At 53.4% G+C, this 27,409-nt stretch overlaps 1 protein-coding gene and 1 non-coding gene across 2 annotated transcripts; both read left to right on the top strand.

Moving 5' to 3' along the window:
• Nucleotides 1-21: 21 nt before the first annotated feature.
• On the top strand, nucleotides 22-23,539 carry jcada (junctional cadherin 5 associated a). Its single transcript, XM_030099744.1, has 6 exons — nucleotides 22-76; nucleotides 12,557-13,059; nucleotides 15,331-15,631; nucleotides 15,692-16,362; nucleotides 17,074-20,687; nucleotides 22,056-23,539. Exons 2-6 carry the CDS (start codon nucleotides 12,683-12,685, stop codon nucleotides 22,088-22,090), a joined length of 4,998 nt encoding a protein of 1,665 aa, XP_029955604.1. The 5' UTR covers nucleotides 22-76; nucleotides 12,557-12,682; the 3' UTR covers nucleotides 22,091-23,539.
• A 3,792-nt stretch (nucleotides 23,540-27,331) lies between these two features.
• On the top strand, nucleotides 27,332-27,403 carry trnag-ucc (transfer RNA glycine (anticodon UCC)). The gene has a single exon. It is a non-coding gene; the product is annotated as a tRNA-Gly (tRNA).
• The last annotated feature ends 6 nt before the right edge of the window (nucleotides 27,404-27,409 follow it).

The raw sequence follows: 27,409 nt of genomic DNA, 5'->3' as shown, positions 1-27,409 counted from the left end.
AGATCGCTGCTCAGTCCGTCCAGCAGCGGCGGGATGAGCGGCGGGGAGCAGGCAGCGGCAGCGACGCTTTTCTCAGGTAAGGAATAGAAACGAAGGGAAGCAGAGACGCGGCGCGGCTGGTGTGCAGCGGTTCGCTGTTCCGGGGCGTTCCGGGGGATCGGGATCGGCTCCCCGCTGGCCGCTGCCAGAGGCGCCTGTCCTCCAACATTTCCAGCGGTCCGTCAAGTTGCAGCTGCGCGGAGCCAGACGCGCCTCCGCCCGGGCGGAGGCTCCGTCTGCCCGCTCCCCCGGCCCCCCGGTCCCCCGGTCCCCCCCGCTGGAGACAGGGGGACGGATCCCTGTCTCATCCTGAAGGAGGACGTCCGGCTCGCGGCGGCGGACCGGGCTGAAGGTTACGGCGGGCTGATGGCGCTAGCCGCGCTAACGTTAGCGGCGGAGGAGAGGCCACAGTCCGGCCGGAGACACGCAGGCTCCCGCCTCTGCACGCGCCTCTGGAGCCCCCCGCCCGGGAGACCGGGGTCCGGGCCGGACCGGGACGCTGCCGCGGCGGCGGCGGCGTCTGGTTCGGGGCCGCTTGAGCGTCGCTGCGTGACGAGAGTCTGGACAGCGGCGGAACTTAGAGCCGCGTCTTTTCTCCGGGGAGACCTCTGCCGCCCCGGACAGGGTCCCGGACAGGGTCCCCGGACAGGGTCCCCGGACAGGGTCTCCGGACAGGGTCCCCGGGCCGCTGCGCGCGTGTTTTCTGGTCGGAGCCGCGGACGTTTGAACTGGGCTCGCGCGGCGCGCGGCGGCGGCAGGCGCGTCGAGCCCGTCTGTCATTTCATAACTCCGCTGATGTGCCGCTCGGATGCTGAGGAGCGAACAAACAGCGATGAGAGCCGTCCTCCACCTCCTCCATCACCTCCACCTCCTCCACCTCCTCCATCACCTCCACCTCCTCCACTTCCTCCATCACCTCCACCTCCTCCATCACCTCCATCACCTCCATCACCTCCTCCACCTCCTCCATCACCTCCTCCATCACCTCCTCCACCTCCTCCATCACCTCCTCCACCTCCTCCATCACCTCCTCCATCACCTCCACCCCCTCCATCACCTCCATCATCACCTCCATCACCTCCTCCACCTCCTCCATCACCTCCACCTCCTCCATCACCTCCTCCATCACCTCCACCTCCTCCATCACCTCCTCCATCACCTCCACCTCCTCCATCACCTCCATCACCTCCATCACCTCCTCCATCACCTCCACCTCCTCCATCACCTCCATCACCTCCTCCATCACCTCCATCACCTCCTCCATCACCTCCACCTCCTCCATCACCTCCTCCATCACCTCCACCTCCTCCATCACCTCCACCTCCTCCACCTCCTCCATCACCTCCACCTCCTCCATCACCTCCACCTCCTCCACCTCCTCCATCACCTCCACCTCCTCCATCACCTCCATCACCTCCTCCATCACCCTCCAGAAGGCTGGTGAACCTGGGTTGGAGTTGCCTCCACCTTGAATCCTGCAGGGCAGCACGGGGCTGGGTGGAGATGTCAGGGTCTCAGTGAGGGACCTCCGGCCAGTGTTTGACCCCCCAGCTCCACCTCATGGTCTGGGAGGTGTTGGTGTTGCAGGACAGCAGTCTGAAGGAGTCTCCTGTTGTGTCCAGCCCATCAGCTGGTGATGGAGGGGGGGCACAGAGGTGTGGGTCTGGCTGGAAAAATGTCAATATGAATGTTTCAGGTGCTATTTTTAGACACATCTGTGCTTTTCCCGGGTTTTTGTGCAGCTCGTCTTCTTGTGTGACTGAAGATATAAATACAGTCTGATGCGTTGTGGAGTTGGTGGCTGTGGTGTCAAGACGAGCTGGAAGTGGGCCATGATGGAAGCCGGGGTGGCGGAAAGAAGAAAGAGCGTGTCTGCTGTGTAAAGCTATAAATTGAAAGAGGAAAAAACTCTTTCTCTGAAGGCACGGGCTGGAGGCGCCGGTTAAATGACATTTGAGAGTGAAGGAAGGAGTTTAGGGCGTCTGGTTACAGCACGGCGGCGCTCAGCCTCTGGAAACAGCTTTTTGAGAACGCTACGACTCCGTCTCCATGAAGACGACAGAAACGCTGCTGCTGTGAGTGTAACACACCAAGTCCTGGTCCTGGTCCTGGTCCTGGTCCTGGACTTTTTGTCCCTCACTCACCTGGAGCTGGTGGTCGAGGTCCGGACAGGCGGCAGAACGCCGCTGCCGCCACGGCGGTGTTTTCACAGCTGAAGGGAAAGAGGGAGGGCTACGAGGTGGATCTTTCACACATCCTTGAGACTGGGATGTGGGAACACAAGGCCGTGCTGGATGCCCCGGGGGGGGGGGGGGGGGGCAGTGGAGCGGGTGGGCGGGGCGGAGGGGAGCGGCTCATTAATTCCTTCCAGCAGCGGAGGAAAAGGGTTGGTCAGCAGAAAGTGGAGGGGCCCTTCACAGCCATGAAATGACTCACTCACTTCAACTTTCAGCACAGATCCGGGCTCAGGGAGAACTTCCTCCTCACAGGCCGTGCACGCTGCCGTGCACGCTGCCGTGCACGCCGCCAAGGCACGCCGTGCACGGTGCTGCGTCCAGTGGTTCTTGATTCTCCCCTGTGCTGCTGGACGGGCGTGTGCACGGAGTTGGCCGTGTGTTTGCCCGGCTGCAGGAATCCCCTCCGAGGTCTGTCCTGACGCCACAGCAGAGCTGACGCAGGCAGCGAGGAAGCAAGGCAGCGAGGAAGCAAGGCAGCGAGGCAGCGAGGCAGCAAGGAAGCTCCGAGGCGGCCGCCGGCCGCAGACGTGTGAACGCCACTCACGTCTGCCAGCCCGTGAAATGGACGAGTCGCTGGCCGAACGCGTCCTGGACGCGGCCGGCTCGCGGCCGCTGGACGTCCGTGTGTCTGGCAGATGGCCGGGCTGCCTGCTTTGTGATTTCTTCTGTGTCAGATGTCTGCCAATGCGGCGACGAAGCCCTTGAAATCACCCCGGCCGCTCGCCGCCGTGTGTTCACAATGCAGCGTTTTCCCACATCCATCAGAGTATTGTGAGGCTGAGCGCCCTCTGCCCACCTGTAATGTGCATCACCGTCATCTGTCAACATAATTCTGTCAGCTGTCTTCCTGATGTCCTCAAAGGGACTCCTGTTCGTTTTCAGGATTCTTTTTATACTGTGGAATTCCCACAGTGTAAAAACAGCTCCTCGGTCATGTAGCGCTCAGCGTTTCATCCTGGGAGACAGAGCGCCTCTTTAGCCTGCCGTCTGTCTCGGGGAGATATGGCGGCGGTTTGGTCTGAGGCGGTCAGAAATAACCAACCATCACCTGCAGAGCAGAACCGCTGTGGCCTCAGGACCGGGCCGATAGCGTCAGGTTAACCTGGTGACCCCGTCAGCTGTGGCTTTTCCACCTTTCAGCCCGGTCTTCTGCTGTAGTTTGATTCTCTACACCCGGACGTTTTGAGTGTAGAAACACTCTCATCTGCTGCGTGTGAGTGTTTCAGTTGAAATGTGTCAGTTTTGTGTTTTCATTCAGAAAGTCTTTGAGTTTCCACAGAAACGGCAGGAACACAGCGCGATGTTGTTTTGCTGTATGACCACCAGCAGGCGCTGTTTTCTTTGAGTGAAGCTCCTTTAAAATGTCGTCCTTCATTTTGCTTCTCTGTCAGATTTAAAACGTTCCTCCATGTTCCAGTAAATGTTCACTTCACTGGGGAATTGCAGCGAGAAACGCTCCCTGCGTTCATGGGGAATGCTCTGAGCGTGTGCTCCGGGTCCATATGGAATCCTGCAGATGCCTGAGTTGGTGCAGGATTGTTTACTAGCTTAGCGCTGGTAGCAGCGAGCAGCAGGCATGCAGAGTGTCCATGTGATTAGCAGGAAGCCGGAGCGTGCTCAGCCTTTGATCACCGCCTTCCTGGCTGATACGCCATGCCACTGTCAGCTCCAGCCGGCCTCGGACCTTGACTGACGCTAATTACCACGAAGTCCGTTGGTGCTGCGAGGAAGGAGCCGGGCTGGGAGCAGGTCAGCGGAGGCGGAGCCTGGCTGATCAGCATTTATGTTAAATGATGGATATGTTACTTTCCTGCCATGAATCGTCCTGTTGGAGACGCTGGCCTCAGCTCATCAGCGCTGCGTTATCCTCACGGATGTCTGACGTCAGAACGCCTCGTTTGAGCCGCGCCGCGCTCAGCCTGGCAACACCCTGGAAGATCAGTGTGTCTTGCCTTACCTGTGCCTGGCCGGTGCCTGGCCGGTGCCTGGCCCTTCCCTGGCCCTTCCCTGGCCGGTGCCTGACGGGTGCCTGACCTGTGCCTTACCTGTGCCTGCCCGGTGCCTGGCCGGTGCCTGACCTGTGCCTTACCTGTGCCTGGCCCTTCCCTGGCCAGTGCCTGGCCGGTGCCTGGCCCTTCCCTGGCCCTTCCCTGGCCCTTCCCTGGCCAGTGCCTGGCCCTTCCCTGGCCCTTCCCTGGCCGGTGCCTGGCCCTTCCCTGGCCCTTCCCTGGCTGGTGCCTGGCCGGTGCCTGGCCCTTCCCTGGCCCTTCCCTGGCCCTTCCCTGGCCAGTGCCTGGCCCTTCCCTGGCCCTTCCCTGGCCGGTGCCTGGCCCTTCCCTGGCCCTTCCCTGGCCAGTGCCTGGCCGGTGCCTGGCCCTTCCCTGGCCGGTGCCTGGCCCTTCCCTGGCCCTTCCCTGGCCAGTGCCTGGCCCTTCCCTGGCCCTTCCCTGGCCGGTGCCTGGCCCTTCCCTGGCCCTTCCCTGGCTGGTGCCTGGCCGGTGCCTGGCCGGTGCCTGGCCCTTCCCTGGCCGGTGCCTGGCCCTTCCCTGGCCGGTGCCTGGCCCTTCCCTGGCCGGTGCCTGGCCGGTTCCTGGCCAGTCACTGTGTGCATCAGTGAGCTCGTAGCTGTGGCCTTCTGGTTTGAGAGACGGTTGTTTTTGAAAATGTTGCTTCGATTGTGGCGATGCTGCTTTAAACTCCCAGGATGGATGTTTGGCTGAGTTACTCCTTCAATCAGCTGCAGAACGTTTTGTTGCAGACTGTCATGTGTTTGAATATGGTGGAATAGCCCCCCTCCCTTCTCTCCAGCCCATCCTGCCTTTGATTTCCCTGCCAGTGGAGTCTGACTGTAATAAGTTTTGGACCAGAGCGATGCAGCAGGAATATCTCAGCAGCCCACATGCTATTGTCTGTAAGCTGCCATTCACAAAAGCAAAACAACTGTTGCCATGGGATGCTCAACAGAATAACACAAGTGGGTGTTGTTTTGGCTAAAGCTTTCCTACATGAGCTAACTGAGGCGCAATGTGACGGCCGGCCTCCTGCTGCTCTGTTCAGCTGCAGAAGTCACGTTGAGAAGGTCCTCCTTATCCAGCCTTTGTGCCGTAATTATTTAAAATGTCTGAAGCTACTGAATAACGCTCGACATGAAGAAGAAGGTGTGTGTACCCTGCTCAGATTTGGTTCACGTCACACAAGCTGGCCAAGATCTGTTAAAATGGGTCTTGACCCAGTTGTCGAGCTCCAGTGTGGTTTGATGGAAGTGCGAACGCGACGTGGAGACCGAGGCAGACGAGCGACAGGCGTCAGAACCTGCCGCCTCCTCCCATCAGTCGCTGCTGCTCCTCCACTGTTTACGCCTTTCAGAAGCCGTGGTGAGCTCTCAGCGTTTCTAAAAACCAACACTGTAATCCCCACAAGTGCATTTAGCCCCGAAAACAACGTCGATGTGCAAGTTATGAAAGTGCTGTTGCATAATAAACACTGTTAAAGCCTCCGATATGCTGTTTACTTCTTCAGGCCTCATGTTAAAAAAATTAAGGTCAAACCAAACTCAAACATACGGTTAATGTTGTTACATTTTTATGGTAGTTAATGACACCACGATGGTGGACACATTCTGAGTTCTATGTGTATTTCATTGTTTACTGTTTTTGACTGATTGCAGTTGTTTTGGCCGTCTCTGACACAGTTTACTGTCAGCTGGCTTTACAGGCTTGTTATGCTCAACATGCTTCTTACACTCTGAATACTAACACACCCTTTCTCTGTATTTGTGAAGGACGTCAGTGTGATGAGTCAGCTTTGTAGATGAGCTAATTGGTGAATGAGTGAAATGTATGCAGTGTGTAGTGACGATACAGCTGGATGCAGCTCTTCACCCTGTTCATCTTCAGATCTGAGGAAAACTTTCTCTTCTTTACATCTGTAGCCGAAGCTAGCAGAGGACCAGGCTAGCAGAGGACCAGGCTAGCAGAGGACCAGGCTAGCAGAGGACCAGGCTAGCAGAGGACCAGGCTAGCAGAGGCACACGTTTCTTTGGCATGATGATTTAGCAACCAATGGGCAAAACATTGGACCGGCTTTTTAAAAAGTTGTGTTTTTGCCACTTGGAGCCCGTTGTTGCCAGTTTAGACAGAGCTGGAGTTGAAGCTGTTTTCAAGAAGTTACGTTTTCAGTATCTGAGCAGCGTTGTGGTGTAAAGTCCAAGGAAGTTTTTCCATTTTTGCTGGAAACCGGTGAGTAAATGGAGCCATAGTACCTTTATTCGGCCTGTTATATTTTCTTTCCAAATTGCTGGTGAGAAGAAAACTCTGTGGATTTGTGTGGAATGAGATCAGGCATTCATAAAATGTGCCCTTCCTGCTTTTTGAGTATATTTGGTTTATGTGCTTCAGGCTGGTGTTACTATTACATCAAATCAAATCAAATCGCTTTTTTGACAAGTGTGGTTGATGTCTAGACTTATATGGTGCCCATTTTGTGCTTTTGGTTCTTGTCTAATGCTAACTGTATCTCCAGCTGTCCTTTCTATCGTCTCTCGAGTCCGGCTGCAGTCTGAGCTGACCCCTGGCTGCTCTGGCACTGCTGCCACTCACTCCCGTCTCTTCCAGAACAGCAGAGGAGCTGGCTGACCTTCCTGACACTCTCGTTTTATTCACCCTGATACTGTACAGTCGCTGTGAACTCTTTAAATCACCCGAGAATGGAAATTAAAGCCAAAATCATCTCAGTCGCATTGTAACCTCTGGATATTTTCTTTAGTAATAATTAGCAATTGAAGCGGGTTAGGGACATGTCCAAACTAAATTCAGAGAATAGCAGAAACTCAAGGCTAGACGAGAGAGGACGAGTGAATATTATAAGAATGATGGAAGTGACAGACTGGAAATGATGTTCTGAGGAAATATCAAGAGGAAAAAGGTAGTTGGTACAACACCAGCAGCTGAACCAGCAGCTGAACCAGCAGAGATATTTGGAGCAGCAACATGCTAAATGCTACATGCTAAAGAGTTTCAGGCTCACATACCAGCGATGCTACATGCTAACATGATTGAAGGCCGACTGATGCTCTCGCTGACAGAGTGCGGTGTTAAAGTGTGGCGTTGAGAGGTGTGTTTGTTTGTCGTATCTCAGGATTCTGACTGCAGCTCGGCGCTGGGCAGTGCTCAGCCTCCATATTTCACTGCTGCGGAGTCCTGATTGTCCTGAAATGTGGAGGCTGCCGGGCCCTGCGAGGTTTTTCCTGATGGATGGCTGGTGTCTGGCGGCCGTGCGGCTCGCCGGATAATGCGCCCACTCTTCACGTTGCTGAGTTACCGTCCCACCTGGAGCGGCAGAGCGAGAGGGTCAGTCTGGGTGAAGCGTGGCTCCGGGTCGCTGCCTGGCTGCTGTTTATTTCTCCGGCCTGAGCCTTAAAAACATGTTTCCCCGGGACAAACGGGGCCCTGCGGAGCGCCTGATGGGAAACATTTGCGACGCCGTCGGCTCGCCTCCGTTCCCGCGACGGCACGCTTCCTGAGGAAGAGGAGCTGCCCCTCCGCTGGACGCGCCGGTGTCACATCGATAAGCAGAGCGGCAGAGCGCCGCTGTGTGCACGGCGCGATGGGCCGCCGTCCCGAGGAAGCCCTGTGCGTGCGCAGTCCTAGCAGATGCAGCCGGAGACGTGCCAAGCACACACCCACTCGGGTCAGTTGTTCCAGATCCAAGGAGACGGGGAACAATGTGCTGGAGAGGTGCGGCTCTTGTGGAATATTTTAGGAAGCGGGCTTATCGTCTTTTTTGGTTCCAGGCTCTGCTGTTTGAGATTTCTTTTGTTGTGGTGCCTTCATGCTGGAGCCTGTTAAATCCAGATTTGTTTTTTTGTCTGTAGTTCTTCACTTTAAAGCAGGATGTGCTATTTTAGCACATCTGTGTCTTCTTCGGTACAACTTTAATCACTCTTGCTCAATGTTTTCTGGACACAGTGCAAGAAACACTCCTCTGTTTTGCTTCTCCGTACTGCTCTTGCTGTCTGCAGGCATTCTGTCCATAAAGTGTGTTTATTCAGCTAACCTTTCCCATGTGAGGCCTGGGATCAATGCATTCCGTGCAGCTGCTCACAGACGCCCCCCGATGCCTTCCTTCTTCACTCCCCGAGGCCCGACTCGGGTGTCCGTCCAGCGCCGTCTGCCGTCCCCGACGTGCCTTCCTCCCCGCCTCCTCGCCGCGCCCTCCGCTGGGCCATGAATAAGGAGCTGACACCAAACTGTCAACCTGCACGCCGTCATGCCCCTGCAGCCCGCCGCCGGCGGCGCCGCCGGGAAGGGCACGCCACCCCTCCACACGCATCCAGAAAGATTTTTATCTCTTTTTAACAAACACGAGTTGCGTTGACCTCAAGCTGACGTGGCTCGCTCCGGCGGCTGCAGCAGCGCCGCCCGGAGACGGCGTGGAGGCCGGAGCCGTCACGTGCTTCTGTTTATTTTTAGCTCACTTAGCAGCATATGCTATCCATAAACTATAGCATAAACGCTCCCTCTGAGCGCAGTGTCAGTAAAAATCCAGCAGATCAGCCCCGCTCCCTCCTCTTCCCGCTTTTTTTCTCCAGTCACCAAATCCTAAAGGCCACAAAGCCCTCATCTTTTTCGTTTTTTTTTTTTTTTCTTTTTTTTCACACAAGAAGGCATTGTGGCGCTACACAATGCTGTTGTGTTTTGGGGGATGAAAGCCGCCCATTGTTGCACACTGTCGCTCGAATCCGAGGTTTTATTTGATATAAAATGGGTAATTCCATTGCGTAACAGCATTAAGCGATATTTAAACAGAGAGCCTGTCACAGGAAGGGAAGCGGTTGTGGTGGAGGGTGGGGGTGGAGGGGGGTGCTGGCGGAGGGAGGGGATCGTTTTACAGGAGGAAATCCTCACTTTCACCTCTGACGCAGATCATCCAGTGATGACACCGCCGGCAATTGCCTCAGATTAAGGGTTCAGCTGGATTACAGAGCATATGGAGGCGCCAGACCCCCGAATCGTCAGAGTAATGAGTCTAACGAGGCCCAGCGCCGCCGGGCGGTGCTGCTGGTCCCACGGGACTGATCTCACAGGGATTCTCTGCAGGCAGGCCCGCCGGTGCCTCTTCAAATCTCCAAAGACCCATTCATGTTTATCAGGTGACGGATCTGTTTTGACTAACGGCCACAAATATTAGCGTCGCGGATTGCCTTCTTGCTAGCAGAGTTGCAGAGACTGGGTGACTTATTGAACGCCGCCGCTGGCCTGCCGCCCGCCGCAGGTTCAGCTGCAGTTCAGGGAGTAACGGTCAATGACAAACTGTCTTTGTCTGAAGTCGGCATGCTCATCAGGAAGCTAATGAAGCAAACGCCGACCTCTCCTTTCTCTGACTTTGACTTTGCTGGAGAGAATCTCCCGAGCCGACCCTGAAGCAGCTTCCTTTGAAGATACATCACGACAAAACGCAAAGAGTTAAACTTGACAAAAGTCTTAACTGGGTAAGCGCCAAGTCAATCCCCCAAAACTAACAGGTTTAAGGTTTTAAATGAAAAAGATAATCGTATTAGAGAGCCAGACGTACAAAGAGAGCGCCATTTCACGCTCTGGGATCCGGTTAATCACCTAGTGGGCCGTCCCGGGGTCCAGGTAGACGGAGGAGGGCGAGCGGCGGCGCCGCCCTCTGAGTCACAGCTGCCTTAGTGGAGGGACGGTTTTCTCTCCTCCCCCCATCTCTCCGGGACCATCGTGGCTAAACAAATGCTAAGAAGCAAAACAAATGCTAATCTGTTTGCAGCTGAATGCATTTCACCGGGGTCTGTTTCTCAGCAGCGAAAACAAGCAATTTGCTCGGTGCCATTCAGCAATCACGCCACGATTGGCTTTTAGAGCGTCTGAGCGGCGTCTGCCTCTGCCATGGAGTCTCCGGCGCTGCTCCTGGACGCCGTTTCTTATTAGGGACAGCCAGGTTGCTGGCAGTCTGTTGCAGTGGAGGGCATTGAGCGAGTGGGCTGCGGCAGCATCTGTCCTGTTGACGAGGCGGCGAGCGTGACTCCATCAAGGGCATTACATCAAGGGCCGGCGCACTCCGCCGATCATCAGTTCAATTCTGCAGCGGCCCCTCACGCTCCGACTGCCAGGCTGTTTCAGGACTGAAGGCAGCTCTGAGAACATTCATGTGTGATGTGACGTCCAACTTTTTCCTTGGCTTTGAGCGTCGACTCTGACATTAGAAGAGCAGAAGCTTCATTTTCAGACGGGGAAGCAGCATTTCACTCTCTGCTCCTTCGTCGTTGCCAGGCTTTGTAGTTCGGTCTCACCTGAAGCTGTGATTTCCTGTGATTTCCTGTGATTTCCTGTGATTTCCTGCGATCCCAGCAGAGTCGCTGCATCTTAAAATGAGCCCATGTCTCACTGGTGTGGCCCAAGGCTTCAGTTCAGTTTGGCGTTAGCTTTGTTATTTGGATTAAATGTTACTCTGTTTAGTGATGTCTCTCAGCAGCTAAGGCTTCAGTGCTGTTGGTCGATGTCAGGAACATTTCAAAGAACGCAGGTTTTTTTAAAGAATTGTCCTGGAGTAGCAGACACAACACAACAGTGCTGAGACGTGAGCTATCAGTGATGCTAGCATGAAAGCTAACTGGCTGGCTGCTGTCACACTAGCCTCAGAGCCACGCTGGCGGCGGCGGTCATTTACTGCAGCAATTCTTCTTCTCATTTTTTCATACAGAGATGATCATTTCAGCAGTCCCGCCCACTAATCGCTCCTGAAACAACACCTGCTTGATGCTTTGAGCTCGGGTAAGAAACGAGATGTGGATGAAGGCTCAGACTGGACGGCGCCCCCCCCCCCCCCCCCCCCCTGCAGAAAGCACTCACTGAACATTTCTAGAACCTTCCACAAACATGCATGTGTTTCAACTCTAAATTGCCCGTAGACGTGAACGTGAGAGTGACTGGTTGTCTGTCTCTAGATGTTGACCCTGAGACAGACTGGACACCTGTCCAGGGTGGACATTGTCTTCAGACGGTCCCAGTAAGAGCGAATCCACCCGTCTTTCCACTCTCACTGCTTTAAGTGGTTCTGTTTCCTCCTCTTCCCTCCTCCTCCTCCTCCCCAGTGGGATTCTGTTCGTTTCAACAGAACCTTTTGTTGCTTCATATGAAGGAAACGATCCTGGTTTGGTTCGAACCCCGTTCTGCAGCTGCAGGAAGGCGAGTCGACCCTCCCAGACTGACCCAGCTCGCCAGCAAGACTCCAGGAACCACACCCTCCAAATCATTTCATTCCAAAACCTGCTCGGCATTCTGGGCGGTCGATGGATGACTCCCAGGAGTAGTTTTGGATTATTTAAGTGTGTGCATGTCTGCAGTCTTTACATGATGACATTTTCAACTGACAACAGGAAGCTTTTGTCGTGTTTTGGACCTTGTTCACACAACAAGCTGCTCAGTCACTGAAAATGAAAAAACACAGGCTCTGTGCATGTTGTGCACGTGCTCAGTCAGAACAGTGCTCTCCTCCAGGGGTCACGCCTCCCCGTCAATGTCTAGGGAATGAAAAGGTAAAAGCGACGTGTTTTCAGACGAAGCCGTGTCCTGCAGACGGGGACACGGTCCACAGGACATCCGACCAGGTCCTGATTGTTTCTGACGTAAAATCAATCGTCGAGTTCCTCTTGATGGGAAGCATCAGGAGCCGTCTGCCCCAGGCGGCGTCCTCGCATACAGGAGGACCTGAATATATTCCACTGTCTGGCGAAGATTTAAATATGACCCAAATTCAGCTGGAAAGCAGCACAGTGAATTAAAGAAGTCAGTGAATCACTGCTGAGCCCCCCGCTCTCTTCTGATAGTCAGGACTTTTAAAATGCATTTTTATACCAATCATCTTCTTCCTCTTTTTTTTTTTTTTTTTTTGTGGAATATTCCCAACTGGAATCCCACTCCAACTTTATTTAGGGCACATGTCTGGTAGAGAGAGAATAAAACCTCATCTTCTCAGACTGTAAAACCTTGAGAAGACGTGGAGGTGTCCAGAGTCTGGAAGGTGGAGGCGTGTGGGGGGGCGTGTGGGGGGGCGTGTGGGGGGGCGTGTGGGGGGTTGTTGGGTGCAATGAGGGTGTTGGGGCCTTTGGGAGGGGTGTTGGGGGCGTTTGGGGGGGTTTGGAGGTGTTGGGGTTGTTGGGGGTGTTGGGAGCGTTGGGGGTGTTAGGGGTTGGTGGGAGGGGGGGCGCCGGGCTGAGCGTGGCCTTCCTTCCTCACGCCGACCGTCTCTCTGTGTTTTGGCAGTGATGGCGGCGGCGCTGCAGCGGCGCCGGTGATCCAGCCGAGCAGAGACGCCTCGCCAGCGGCCGCCTCCTCTGAAGACAGGAAAGAGGAACGACGGACGACACACCAGCAGAAACCAATGCCACCATGTACAGCGTGGAGGACCTCCTCATCTCTCATGGATACAAGCTGCCCAAACACCCCGCCTCGTCCACCCCGACCCCGGCGGCCCCCGCCGCCCCGGCCCGCCAGCCCCCCCCGTCCTCGCCGCCGTCCTACAGCAAGCACCACGAGATCCTGGAGAACAGGCCGGGCCCCCGGGCCCTGAACGGCTACGAGCGGGGGGCCCTGGTGGCCTACGGGACCGCCGGCGGGACCAGGCAGCCCCAGGCGTACGGCGGCGGCGGCGGCTGTCCCAACAACAACAACGAACCCAGGGACAGGAGCCTGCCCCGACGGGAGGGCGAGGGCCGGAGCCAGACCGACACACACTCCCTGGGGGAGTCGCTGACCTCGGACAGCGGGTAAGACCCGGCCCCCCCCCCCCCTCCCCGGCCTCGCTGTGGTCCTCTGCAGCGGCTCATTGGTCGCTTGATGATGGCGCTCGTTAGAGGCTGCAAATAATTCATCAGGCGGTGTGACGGGGGAGTTTGCATCTTATCTTAAACAGAACAGCCTCCCGCTGCCCCCCCTCCGTCACTCTCACTCCTCCTCCCCCCTCATTTCTCCTCTATTCCCTTTCCTCAATCACGGCTGGGCTGGAGGGGGGATCATAGCTGCCGGAGTCTTAATCTGCCACCCGGGACCTGGAGTTGTAATCAGAAGAGCTTCGGGGCCAGCCTGTGCACCGGGTCGGAGCGGGCCCTGGCCCAGAACCCCCTCCAGGCCCCGGACCCCCCCAGGCCCAGGACCCCCTCCCTCCTCGTCCCGCCTTCATACATAAACAACATGACGGCCGCTGCTGTCTTCAGGAGCGTTATACCTGCTTACATAACGCGCGGCCCATCAATAATACAGGATTCATATAGGGTTTATTTAAATATGCATATCGAGCCGCGGCTATTTTTAGCCCCGTCTGCTGTTATGCAATTGAACCCCTCTCGGGTACGGAGTGCAGGAACGTGTGATATCTCCTCCGATACGGCCCGGCTGCAGCCGGCCGTCTCTTTCCTGGAAGCTGGACTGTTCAGTATCTGCAGCGGCGCTGTAAGTGAGACAGCTGTCCCCGTGTCCACCGTCAGCAGGCGTCCCCCCGTCTTCCGACATGCTGTCCGGATGACTTTCCCTTCTTTCACCTTCCTAATCGGTCTGAGCCGCCAGCCGGCGACCGAGCGTCTCAGAACAGTGGGATGACCTTGAGTAATGTCGTCGGCTGAGCGAGTGTGTTTGAGGAGTAATCCTCGTCTCCGTGTCGCTGCGCTGCCAGCGCCGTCACAGCGTTCTACTGGGGAACGTGGGAATTGCTAAGACATATGTTCTGTGATTTCAGTCTGTTGTTTGTCCCCCCCCCCCCCCCCCAACTAAAATCCAAATCCGTTTTGCCTGGCAGCTTCAGCTGAGATAAGAAACAGGCCCGTCTTGGCGCTCCCACTCGGCAGCGCTACTTAGACCCAATTAGACTAATGATGGTAACTCATCTTACACGAGATGCTCTCAAATTTAGCTGTTCTCCCCCCCCCCCCCCCCCCCCCCCCCCCCACGGCAAACGTCCGTGGCCAGCGACCATCGTGGATGGAAATGTCAAGGACGCCGAGTGTCCTCGGCCTCGGGGGGAGCCACCATGTGCTGGCGTCTTGTTTACGTTGTCAGTCGGTCCGTCACGCCGCAAATAGCACGTCTGGGACGAGCGAGCGGCGAGCTGAGAGCGGCGAGCTGAGAGCGGCGGGCTGAGAGCTGAGAGCGGCGAGCCGCTGCGTCTCGTTGGGATCCAGCAGGTCCGTGATGGAGCAGCAGCCTCGCCTCCTCTGCTCGCCGTGCGGGATTAACAGAGTGGGTGAAGCGTCCTCTGATGCTGATCTGCAGAGGACGTCTGGGACGAACACTCCGGTTGTCATTGTGCAATGTTTTCATTGTGTCCATAGAAAATCAGCTACCAGGCGTCGCTCTGCGACTCGCGGTCGTCTGACTCCATCTAGTGGGAAAAGCTTTGCTTTCATTCAGTCCCCTCATGCGGTGAACAAAGTCAGACCTTCAGCCTCGTATCCTTTTAATGGGAGGGAGCGGTTTCCTCCACCTGTCCACAGACTCATCCTGAAATCAAGCCTTTGAGCGGGACGCCCCCTGAGGCCGCATTGATATACCGTCAGTTCAGGCAGCTTTCAGCATGACTTCCTGACATTCAGCTCGTCTGTACAAATCCGTACGTCCGTAAAAATTCAAAGAAACCATTGATTTTTTTTAAAACACATTTCTTGAAGTAGCAACACACGACAGGACTGAGATCCGGGTTATCAGTGATGCCGTCTGGATGCTATCAAGCTAGCCTCAAAGCCATGCTGTCAGGGGGAGTTTGAAAAAACACCCACAATGCAACAGTGAGTGGAGAAGTTTTTATGAAGTTCCGTTGTATTTTACACCAGAAGGTTTTATTAAAACTGTCTTTACATTTAAATTGTTGTCATTTTCATGATTATTTATTTTCTTGGTTTATTTAATAGGTATGTGAGAAAACTTTACAGTCTGGGAGGACCGGTGGTTTTGTGAGGGGAGAGGAGGCTTAGGATCAGAGGGATCTCTCCTTCTTGCCTTGTGAAGTTGCAGGTATTTGAACCGGCACCTTCCTGTCTGTGTTTCAGGTTTTGTGACGGCAGCCGAGGCCCTCAGGCACAGTCCAAGGACGTGTCCTACTGGAGGCGGAGAGGCCAAGACTTCACTGTGCTGCTAGACTATGCTGACTTCAGAGACCCTCATGGAGGGGGGCAGGGGGGCTACAACCAGCCAGAACCTCAGCAGGCCAGAGGCCAGGAGCTCTCTGCAGAGGAGCGTCAGAGGGCGGCTCAGGAGAGGCAGCGGTGGGCGGCCCAGGCCCAGGCGCACGCCCAGGCCCAAGTCCAGGCCCAGGTCCAGGCCCAGGTCCAGGCCCAGGTCCAGGCCCAGGTCCAGGCTCAGGTCCAGGCTCAGGTCCAGGCTCAGGTCCAGGCTCAGGTCCAAGCCCAGGCTCGCTGTCGAGAGAGGGAGGCTGCTCTCCATCAGTGGAGGCTGGCAAACGAGAGGAAGTGCCAGAGCCTGGGGACAGACGAGTGGCGTCCAGCTGTGAGCTTCGCTCGCCAGCTGTCGCAGACGGAGGGAGAACGCTGGGCGCAAGAGCAGCAGCGGCTACACGCCAGGACACCCGACGGTATGGTAGTCCACCCCAGGACCAAAGCCAAGTCCCAGTCCCTGCCCAGGATGCTGCAGCCCGAGAGCCTGCAGTATGTGGACGCCGGTCCGCCCGGTCCGGAGCTGTACAGGCGAGTCAACGGCCACCCGCTGTCGCACCACGACTTCTACAGAGCGCCGCGCTGGCCGGACACCGGCAGGCCGGCCAGCGCCACCCAACTCTCAATAACACCAAAGCCGCGCTTCACCCGCCCCCCCAGACCCCCCTCGTATGAGATGCACCAGCAGATCCGGGGAAGCTGTGAGGTGCTGTCTGGCAGAGACTCGGTCGTCTCCCAGGCCAGGGACAGGACGCCCATCCCCATGTCCAGACCCGCCGACCCCCACCAACTGGACTATTTTGCACAGGAGTCTGGGCCTCCAGGATACATCCCTCCACCGTCATATAAAAGAGCACCCTTAATGGCGGGGGGCCGCCGGGGCTACGGGGAAATAGCGGTGGAATACAGGTACGTTTCCCTTTCATGCTGTTTTGTTTTTCATTTTTAACACAAAATCACCGTTCCTGTCGTCTCACACTGCTTTTACTGAGGCGGATCGCTGAAAGAAGTTTTTTTATTTTTTCTATCATTTTACAGACAAATCTGACATTGTGGTTTGTTAAAAAAAAAACTGCATAAATGGGGTAATTAATGGGGTAATTATTTGAGATTTGATCAAATAGACAGTGTAGGTTATGAGTTCCAAGTGGTCAAATGTTTTCTGATTGGAGGATGTAAATATTGTACTAAAAATCCACTGCGATCGGTACGTTGTAAGGTGCGTGGTTACCTGAGGCATAGTGTTGAATTTGCAGTTATTTTACTGAATTTTGAGGTTTGTCGTGTTGTAAATGGACAGTTTATTCAGTACGAATGTCTACATGATGCATTAATACTGTGTTGCACTGAAAGGATGCAGAGCTCCAGTTATTTATAGATCATAATGCTGTTATTTAGCAATCTGGCCCAAGATCAAATTGTGCTGAAGGAGCGACAGTCCTGCTCTGAAGTGATGTGGTCCAGGAGTGATGAAGACGTTCTGGTTTGGCAGGAGGTCATAACGACATCTTTGTGATCTGAACTCGCTAAATAGATATTGAGGAATGCTATGCGATGTTCGATATGAGCAGTCTTTCATTGAGTTGTCCCTGTTGCTGAAGTTTGAACTTGTTGTTCCAGGTACAGAGGGGACGTGTACCCGCAGATCCACGTGGCTCCAGACGGCTCCCACTGGTTCACCAGACACCCAGCATGCCCCTGGCCCGACCCCAAGAGAGAGAGAAGCACATCCAGCCAGAAGCAGCTTTACCCTGTGTACGCGGCACAGGAGCGTCCTGGTGGGGGGGTCCAGTATATTCCCTTCGACGATCCCCGCATCCGCCATATTTCCTCTGCCCTCGGTGGCAACTCCCTGACGGACGCCGACAAGATCCGTCACATCCGCAACGAGCTTCCCAGCGTCACAGTGTCAGAGCCGGCGCCTGACGACAGTGCCTTTCTGCCCCCGCCATTGGGGCCTTTCATTGCCGCAAAAATGGCCGACGACCCTCACCAGACGTCTTCTCGCGACAACGACAATAACAGGTGGCACAGTGATTTGCACAAAGAGACTGTCGACAACTTCCCAGCACCTGACCAAAACTGTAACAACAGATATTCCAAAAACCACCGCCCCCCTCCATCGCCCTCCTCAGCCTTCCAGGCCCCGCTGCCAAGGAGCGCTTCTCGCCAGGGGTCCACCTTAGACCAGGTCTTTGCAGAAACCATCACCCAAGTGAAGAAGATTGCCCCAGATTCAGGACCAGACAACAACAGGAATGCCAAGAGACGAGTGAGCGAGACCATCTTCTGCCTTGTGTCTGTTCCCGTTCACACCCCGACCAGCTTCAGCAAAGACCTGGCCGCAGACCAGAACAACAACGAGACCATGTCCAGCTTGACCATGACCAGCGCTGACACTTTCGCCGTAGGCCTCAAAGAAAGTCCGAATATCCGGAGCAGGTCTGTCAATGAGATGCCCATCAGAACCCACTACTCCCACTTCTACACCAGCAGCACGTCCTCGATGAGGAACTATAAGAGGGCTCCTCTGAGGAAGGAGATCATCGACGCCTGGGCACTCCAAGCCAGCCAAGACAGAGAGCTGTGCTATGCTGGCTCCTGGCCAGGAAATCAGTACCGTAACCAAGAAACTCAAACCGGCTCACCTTTGACAGGCGTAAAAACTCCAGAACCACAAAGCTCTCCTGGAGAGCAGGAGCCTGTGCAGTCCGCCTCAGACACCACGACAGACAGCGGCGTGGGAACCGAGAACAGCTCCTCGTATGGCTGCCCCATGGCCGGGCAGAAGAACTTCAACCCGTCCAGCAACAGCGCCTTTTCCCGACTCAGCCTCAGCCCCGCACAGTCACAGCCCGACCCGCCATCCCCGTCCAAACGGCACGATTCAGCAGACCAGCAGCCGTCCTCCCCCCAGAAAAGTCTTCCAGAAAGTTCCGAGCAAGCCGTCTTTGGTCAGTTCCTCTTAAAGCCGGTGAACCGACGGCCATGCGATGCCATTGGTGAACTGGAAAGCATTAATAAGGAGATGGAGGACACGATCAGCAAACGACCCATTTCCAGTAAGTTCACTGCTGACCGTGATGGGACGAATGACAGAGTAGCTCGGTTCAGGTCAGGACCACATTTCAGCAGTCCAGAACCAGGCAGGGAGGCCATCAGTCTTCCACCGCTGCACACAGAGAAGCCCAACAACATGAAAGTCAGATCAAAGTCCTTTGCTTCAACTGCCGATCTTCAGTCCATGGAGGCGAGAGGTGTTTTTCCAAGGCCACCGGCCAACAGCGTCCCACAGACTGAGCCTTCCATCCTGTCCGACTCGGCTCCAGGTGACAGTTATCCCCTGTCCTCAGTTCCCACAAACCACCTCTACAAACAAGACATCCCCGTCCCGCAGGAGTCTCTGCTCCGAGACGTGGGGCTGACTGTCTATACAGAAACTCCGGGTGGTCCAGGGGAGCCGGTGCAGCGCTCCCTCTCGGTCCCGTCTCCTCTGGATTCTGAGGATCTCAGTCAGTCAGTGCTGCCTTCCTGGGAGACGAGGACAGAAATGGTTAAAAACAGTGACGGCCCTGAGCACAATTCAGACGCAGAGCTTGACGCTGAGGCGAACACAGAGAGAAAGGCTGAACCAGACGCCGCCGCTAAACCAGACGCCGCCGCTAAACCAGACGCCGCCGCTCCACCGCCCAGTCTAAGCCTCTGCAGGAGCAGAAGTGAAGGCAGCAGGTCGCCACAGAAGAGCAGCTCTAAAGCAAAGTGGGCCAGAGAGCTGTCTTTCATGTTTCACGAGGATGGCATAGACAGGTACGCCCTCTGTGAGCCCCTCACGTATAGAAACGAGTCGACAATAGCTGACAAGCATCTGGAAAGCTTACTGATTCAAGAGAAAGCCAATTCTTTACCCACAGAGGATCTCAGTAACCTGTATGAAGTCAAGTGTGCTGAAGGCATCCCTGAAAACGAGTCTATCGAGCAGAGGGCGGCGCGCATCCTGGGTATAGCCGTTCCAGTCGAGGCTTTAGGAGTGGCCGACAAAGAGTCCGAGGACGATGAGGACAGCTCAGACCAAGCTGCAGGTAATCAAAGCCCAGATGAAGAGGCTGGGCAGGTGACTAGAGAGTACGAGCAAGTCGAAGAGGAATCCCTGCTGATGCAGGACGTGGATGTGGCAGAAGTCAAGGAGACTGAACCAGAGGAGATCCAAAAAGAACAAGAGGAAAGTGACGAACAAAAGCACAGCGATGACCACGCTGATGGAGGGGAGGACCCGGATGCAGATACTCAGCCGGTTCTAGACCTGCCTGAGTTCCCACCGAGTACGCTTCCTCTGTCTCTGCCCGTCAGCCCTGACGGAAAGCTCGCGCAGAGCATGTGCAGCGGCGAGAGGAAGGGCCGAGGCGGAGCCGGCAGATTAATAGAATCCCTGCAAGATAAGCTAAACTCCTCTGCGTCTTCAGCCACAACGCCGATGGGAAGGCCGACCACGGACAGGATGGCCCGACTGAAGGAACTGGACTCTGTGTCTCGAATCAGACGCCTCAGCCTCAAAGGCTCAGATTCTGAAAGAGAAGTCGATTCTAAACAAAGTGACGAAACAGACAAAGAGGAGTGTGAAGCTGAGGAGAAGCCAAAGGAGGAAGTTGTTGAGCAACGAAAAGAGAACGAGGAGAAGGAAGCGGAAAAAGAAATCATGACAGTGGAAGAAAATCCAGACGAGCCACAGAATGCACATGAAACACTTGAAAAGTTGGGAGATTTACAAGAAGACTGTAAAGCAGAGGAGAGGAGTGAAGATGTGTGTAAGGATGAGCAACGGCAGGAAGTAGAGGTCAAGAAGGTTGAGATTGCACTAAAAGCAGCGGTGGAAGTCCAGAAGGAGGAGCAAAAACAGGAACGGGAAGAAGAAGCGGAGCTGAAAGTCGTGGCGGAAGGCCGAGGAAAGATTCCAGGGAAGGTGAAAGACGAGCAGAGTGCAGCAGCGAGGAGCAGAGCCAAGGTGGGTAAAGCTGCTGAGGGAGCCAAGGCGCCCAAACCCAAGCAGCGCACCCGCCTCCAGAAGCCGCCGCTGCTCCCGAAGCCCCGCAGCGTTCCCAAGAGAGAGATCAGCCTGCCAGCCAGCCTCAGCCCCGGGACCTGCGGCCCCCCCAGCACCCGGACCTGCGGCCCCCCCAGCACCCGGACCTGCGGCCCCCCCAGCACGGAGGAGGACCAGGAAACACTCCCCGTCTCCGGTAGGACGGTCCTGCTCCTTCCAGACATGAGAACTCTGATTTAACCTGCTCTTTAACTGGCCCTACCTGAGCTTACTTTTGGGCTGAGACTTTACAGGACCGTTAGCGTGTCACAGCGAGCTCACAGTGTCTGGACCGTCATGCTAGTAGTTAACTTTTTTTTTTAACTAAACAAAATCCTTCATTGTTGCAAATTATAATCAGGTATATTTCCATAATAATTATCCCAGGCAGGGAAATTGAGTGTATTTTTATTTGTAGAAATTAAAGCACTTGCCAGGCAGGGGTGTCCAAACTCGATCCTGGAGGACCAGTGTCCTGCTTGTCTGAGGTTTCTCCCACCTGCAGCACCGGAGCTAAACCCTCGAGCACCGGAGCTGGACGCCCTGAGCTAAATGTCTCGACTCTCTCTTCAAGGAAGAGTTGCTCAAAGGCTGTTTCCAATACTCAGGAAAAGCTAACTGCTAGTTTCTCAAACCTGCCAAACTTCTGGCTGGAAGGAAAGAGTGAAAACACCGTCTTCCATATTTAACCTCACACATGAAACATTCACAGTGAGAAATGCTGTTAGGTTTCCCGAGAGGAGACTCGACAATTCCTTATCACCATGTTATGAAGAGGAGGAGGTCCGTTGAGTTTTGCTAGCCTTCTAAAGTCAGAAGTTTTCATTTTTGAAATACATAGGGAATGCGTTAAAGTATTTTTTGCTATTTGAGAGGAGCCCGAAGTGAACTGGAGGCGTCTCACTTCCTGAGGAGGCAGAGACACTCCAAACCAATCCGAAGAAAGACTGCATACATCTGGATGGAGGGGGCGCAGGGGTTCCCCATTAAACTCCTCCGCAGCGTACCATCAAATATATGTAGTGTTTTGTGAACTAATCCACATTTTATATATCAATGCGCCTTTAAAGAGACTGTTTACTGTGGTTTTGAAAACTTTAAACTCTGACTGTGATGTTGCTGCTGCTGAGATTGAAGGAGGGTTTTGGTACTGGGCCAACAAATGCAAAACTTACCTCCTGGCCGGTGAAGCCATCTGGCAAAAGGTACGACCTGAATCCTGAAAAACTCCGTAAAGTTCCTGAAAAGCAGTCAGAATATGAGAGACGTAGAAAACACTGATGAGGGGAAGAGATGAAGAGGTGGAGAGCAGTCCGGGTTTTCTCCTGTCTCCACCTGAAGACGTCTCGGATCGGCTGCTCACCCGGCGGAGGCAGTGCTGGGTTTAGAACTCGTCCAGTGAGCTGCTGGAGGACGTCTGTCGGCTCTGTGGACGTGGGGAGGGACGGCGTCTCCTGTCTCTTCCTCGGGTCCATTGAGGTTGTTGTTCTCTGTTTACCTTTCCTCTCCTCTCTTCTCTCGTCAGACTCGTACGACCCCAGTCGAGTGGAGAGGGTGTGACCTCCGCCCGCCGCCTGCACCGCCGTGGAAATCTGTGTTTGTCAAGTTAACAGCTTTTCCCAACAACAAAGGCTTGTTCTGCCCTCCGGTCCGGGCAGCTGTGACCCTCCAGTGTCGTTCCACATGGCAGAGCCCACTGTCCCGGTGGGCCAGAGCTGATTTCCTTTCTTTCTTTCTTTTTATTTGCTGCTCCTCCAGGCCTTTTCCCACCTCCCACCCCTCCATTCTCTCCGCCTCTCAAAGCGAGCGGACGGCTTCCTTTTGAAGCCGTCTGGCTTTGCCTTTTGGAGAACCTGGTGTCATTATTCCCTGTCGTCTGCACCGGGCTGCTCCGCCAGCCCCGGTGTTAAATATGAATGTAAAAGAGCTTCTGTTCATCCGACACATCACGGAAAAGAACCGAAAGGAGAAAAAGAAGAAAAGGAGGAGCATCACGAGAAGGCGACAGTATTGCATTACAATCAGTATTACTCTACACCAAATGTAAATAAGAAAGAGTTATAAGATTTTATTAAGAATATAAAAAAAAAATCAATTTAAGACATTTAATTGCTGAAGAAATTTATATTTTCTTATGTATATTAAGAAGAAGCCTAGATTTTTGAAGTGTAGTCTCTGGGTGTGTTACTGACGACGAAGCCCCCGCTCTTTATTCTTATACTTGTGTGATAGAGAATGTACTCCGAGAGCCTGGATAGTAGAAACACTGTGGTCCTCCAGTAGTCTCACTCAGCAGCAATATAGTCGTCGCCCGCCGAGCGTCTGTGACTGATGAGCGTGGTCGGGTCTTCTTCGGAGGGCTGATCTCGGCTCTGCGTTCCGGTACGAGTGTTAGCTCGGCACGGCGGAGATTATTGGCTTTATGCTACCAGCAAGCACCTGCTAATCTCCTCAGACGGCGGGAGATTACACCGCCAGGGATTCACTTTTCCTCGCCGCCGCCGCCGCCACGCGTACCGGCAGCGCCGTCTTCCGCGTGTTCGTTCACCCTCCCGCATTTCCAAAAGACGATGAGTGTGTGTTCTGTGGCAGTAAGTCTGTATTGATCCGTGCAGTCCGTTTTTTAGCGTGTTTGTTTCCCTTCACTTCTTAGTTTGTGATCTCAGAAGTGCTTTTTGTAAGAAAATATAAACTAAGCACAGAAAGTAAGAACACGTTGTGTTTGGCAATTTATTTCCATTGTTGGGAAAATGCTTCCAGACTCCGTTCACACGACAACGATTTCAAGGGGAAACTTGTTACTCTGGACCGGCAACGAGCTCAGAGCCTCTGAAACCACGGCTGGAGTGAACCGTAGTCCTGCTCATGCTCAGCAGAGGGCCAATCAGAGCTATGGTTCCCTCCAGAGTGTCAGGAACCCCAGTCCAGATCCTCCTGGTCCTGGTCCTGGTCCTGGTCCTCCTGGACTTGGTAGTTTTAGAGTTGACAGTCACCAGAATAACAATCCAACTGGGGTTCTGTCCATGTGAATGTCTGAGGTTTCCAACAGCACCATCTAGTGGCCACCATGAGAACTGCTGGTTTTCAGTGTTCCTGCTGGGTGTTTTTCACTTTCCAAACGTTGCCATGGAAATGCCAAACCTTTCTAAAACAAACAGGAAGTGTTTCCAGCGGGAAGCGTTGTGTGGGCGGAGTCTTCCAAGCCTTCTGAACGTCCCTTTTTTCGACGGAGCCTCGTTTGGACGGAACATGGCTGCTGTGGGCTCGAGGCCGTCGCTCTCTTCCGGAGGCTTCTCTGGCTGTCGGCTCCTCTTCTTCTGGTGCTTTTAGGAAATCAGGCGTCTGATCATTGGAGGCCACCAGCAGAGACGATTTGGAAAAGTTCTGACTTTGCTTTGACGCTCATCCCACAAATGCAAATTCCTCACCAGTTGAGAAATGAAATAAACAGCCGCCGTAAAAGTTTATGAAGCTCCGTCGTCAGGAGCGTCGGCTGGCTGATGCTTTATTCTGAACATGTAGAAACAAAATAAACAACCAAGCGTTGCGACAAAGTTGCGATCTACCAAACATGACTTGTGTTGACTTGGGTGCCGTGTTGAGCTGTAGCTTCTGATGGCCGTGTGCCTGGAGAGCCTCCTGTGTGTGGAACACATCAAGTCTTGTTGTGTGTTTACGAATCCCAAGTTAAACTGGACTCGAGCAATTCCATTCCACCCCGACCAAAACTCGCAGACCTGTTTTTTTGGCAATAATGACCCTGATATGAGGCCGTCGGGGCTTCATATCGATGCTGTAGGAGCTCAGACGGCGGTGTGCCAACGTCTCCTCTAATTTAATGCTGACATATCAGTGCTTTGTATCAGTTTGTGGGCAGAACTGGCGATCGGTCTACACTCACTTATCGGGTAGCAATACGAGAAATTTCCAAGCAAACCAAACCAAACTTGACGCTATGCATTGGACATCAACATTCACTGGGTTTCAGATTCCTGGCTGAGGCCGGCCGCCGGCTCGGCGCCGTCCGACCGTCCGGCTGTGATCCGGCTGTAGGCAGTTGGGTGAAACCTCAGCGCCGGGGTTTTTTCTGTGTGTGTCCGTCCCGTTAGCGGCCCAGTCCTCGTACCTCTGTGCTCCAGGTAATGTGCTATCTGGTCCTTCTCGTAGGTCTTTTTGTAATGCAAGTTCTTTGTAACATAACCTAGACTATTGGTGCACATCTTGCTTTGATATTTTCTATTTTCATACAGAAGTATGTACAGCTTCTTTTGTATGCGCAGCATTCTTTGTTTTGTTTGGTTTGGTTTTTTTCTGGTGCATGTAATGCGTAAGAAATCACAGAGAAGGTGTATTTGCATATAAGTGCATTTGGTACAATATAGTCTATTCAATAAACAACTGTTATATTTCATATAATGTATATTTTATTTTCCAAAGTTAAGCTACATATTTAAAAGAGAACAAGGTATTTTTAGATGATCGTGAAAAGGGAAGACACGCCGTTTGTCTGTATTCGAGGTGATCGTTGAGAATGATCTCCAGTAGGGACAGCAGGGTGTGCTGTTGTACAGTACTGCAGACTATTCCAAAATAAAAGTCTTTGCATGAAACACCGGTTTGTGGTCCTTGTTTTATTCTCTTTTCGGGATTTTTGTTATATTTGGTCATTTCAGTCAGTCCCAATCCGTAGAGTGGTTGTGTTTGTTACAGGATTACCAATGCATGATCCCCCTCTGCCCAAAATAAATAAATAAATAAATGAAAATAAACTCTTGTATATCAAAATACTTGAACCAATACAATGAGAAAGTGAAACCTGCTGCCTCGTATCAACAGCCAGCAGCTGCCATGATTAAAGCAACCAGCAACTGGTCTACTAGTAGGTTTGTTACCGTCATTTCTCGAATCTAAAACTTTCAGGGTTGGCTTGCATGTTCTACCTGGTTGTATTTTCTCAGGTTCTAAACATATGTGCATTAGGTCGAGTGGTCTCTTTTTCTTGGATCAGCTGGAGCAGGGACAGGATGGATGAGCGTCCACAGCAGGCCCGTCCATCCAGGCCCCATCAGGGTGTAGACTGCTGCCCCCTTCAGGACACTGCGTGCATGTGCAGATCGATGTGAAAGGTCATTTTCACAGAACTCCACTTTACAGAGAACTCTGACTCCTGAGGCCTGGACTGGATGAAGCAGGATTAGCAGACCCTGGATATGTCTCAGTCCTGATCAGTGGGTCAAGTCCGGCTTCTGGAGCACCCAATCACAGACTCCGCAGAGCAGCTTCCTCCCCCATGGAGGAACAGACGGTCAGTCTCCGCAAATATGAAGAATTCAAACTTATGGGGACGGAAGCGACGCTGCAATCAAAGCCAGGAAGGAACGCTGAAGTGTGAATGTGGAACGATGAGGTTCATCAACATGACCTGATGGGACGATGGAGACAGACACAGCTCTCATCACTCAGGTTCTTTATCACGAAGCAGAACTTCTCAGTGTTCTTCCTGTAGATGATTCCATTTAGAGGCTCAGTTTTCCGTGTTAGACCCTTTTCTGTTGGAATGTTAACTCCTCTCCAGTAGTTTTGGTTCCATTCAGTCCTGGTTCTGCAGTCCTGCCATGTGTGACCTTTATTATGAAGCTCTTATGTACCTTTATGAACTGTTTGGTTTGATTGCAGAAACAACCAACAGCACCAACTAGTGGTCCGACATGCTAATAGCATCTTTCTCCATGTTTCTGCCATCTCCATGTAAACAGATATTATTTTCTAAATGTTGTCTTGTAAAAAGGTGAACAGAAATTTAAAAAAATGAGGTGTTTCATCTTGAAACGCCATGTGGCGAGGTTCTCTTGGTTCTCTTGGTTCTCTTGGTCCGCTTCACTGCTTTGGAACCACGTCTATCAGTGGCTCGGAAAAAAGCCAAAGCTTCTCCTGAGGGAGCTAGCAGCTAGCAGCTAGCACACACAGGAAGTTCAAACATAACTTTACCCAGTAAAGTTACTCCTTCGCCAAGTGGATCAGGTTAATCTATCAATACTTCCAGTGCGAGCATTTATCTCAGCAATGGCATAAAGGAGGAGTATCCCTCTGGTCTCTCCCCCACACAGTTAACTTTATGTCACAATAAAAGCGTGTGTAATTAAATTAGCTTTAACAAAAGGTTTTTATCTTATAGTGAAGACAAAAGATGAAGAAAGCGTCTCTGGACAATGGCGGTTTGCTCACAAGATGTTGAATGGGCTGGGATGCAAAATTACTGTTTTGATTTACAGCTAGATATATTTACTGTAAAATCATGTACCAATGAATTTAACCATGATGCATTGCAGGTTTACAGCAGCACACTGTGTGCAGGTTATACAGTAAAGACTTGGTCAATTTACAGTAAAAAATAACTAAACAGCCTGTTACAGTAGAGACACATATAGATAGTTTTCTCCAGAATTAAAGGAATTAAACAAGAAAAGAGACAAGATATCACCACAATAGAATACAAATGGGAAAATGAGCAAGTAGGCGACATGTGCACTAACCGATCCAATGTGTTCCTGAAATGTACCCGATATGATCCAAGACACCCCTGACACGGAGCCCCCTCTGCTGGACGCAGCTGGTACTGCTCCAGCTGGACACGTGGACGGCTGGAGCTCCAGAGGTTCAGTGGGTGGAGGAGGAGGAGGAGGAGGAGGAGGAGGGGGGGTGGAGGAAACAAACGGCTTTATCAGGATCACTCCTCAGCATCCCGCTCTGTCCCCTGCACTGTCCCTGACCGATTTTAGATGAGACCACCGTAAATGTCAGGCGATGGTGGTATAGTGGTAAGCATAGCTGCCTTCCAAGCAGTTGACCCGGGTTCGATTCCCGGCCATCGCATTCCAG

The sequence above is a fragment of the Salarias fasciatus genome, chromosome 9, assembly GCF_902148845.1.
Source record: "Salarias fasciatus chromosome 9, fSalaFa1.1, whole genome shotgun sequence".
Taxonomy (NCBI): Eukaryota; Metazoa; Chordata; class Actinopteri; order Blenniiformes; family Blenniidae; genus Salarias; species Salarias fasciatus.
This window is presented reverse-complemented; position numbering and strand designations above follow the sequence as displayed.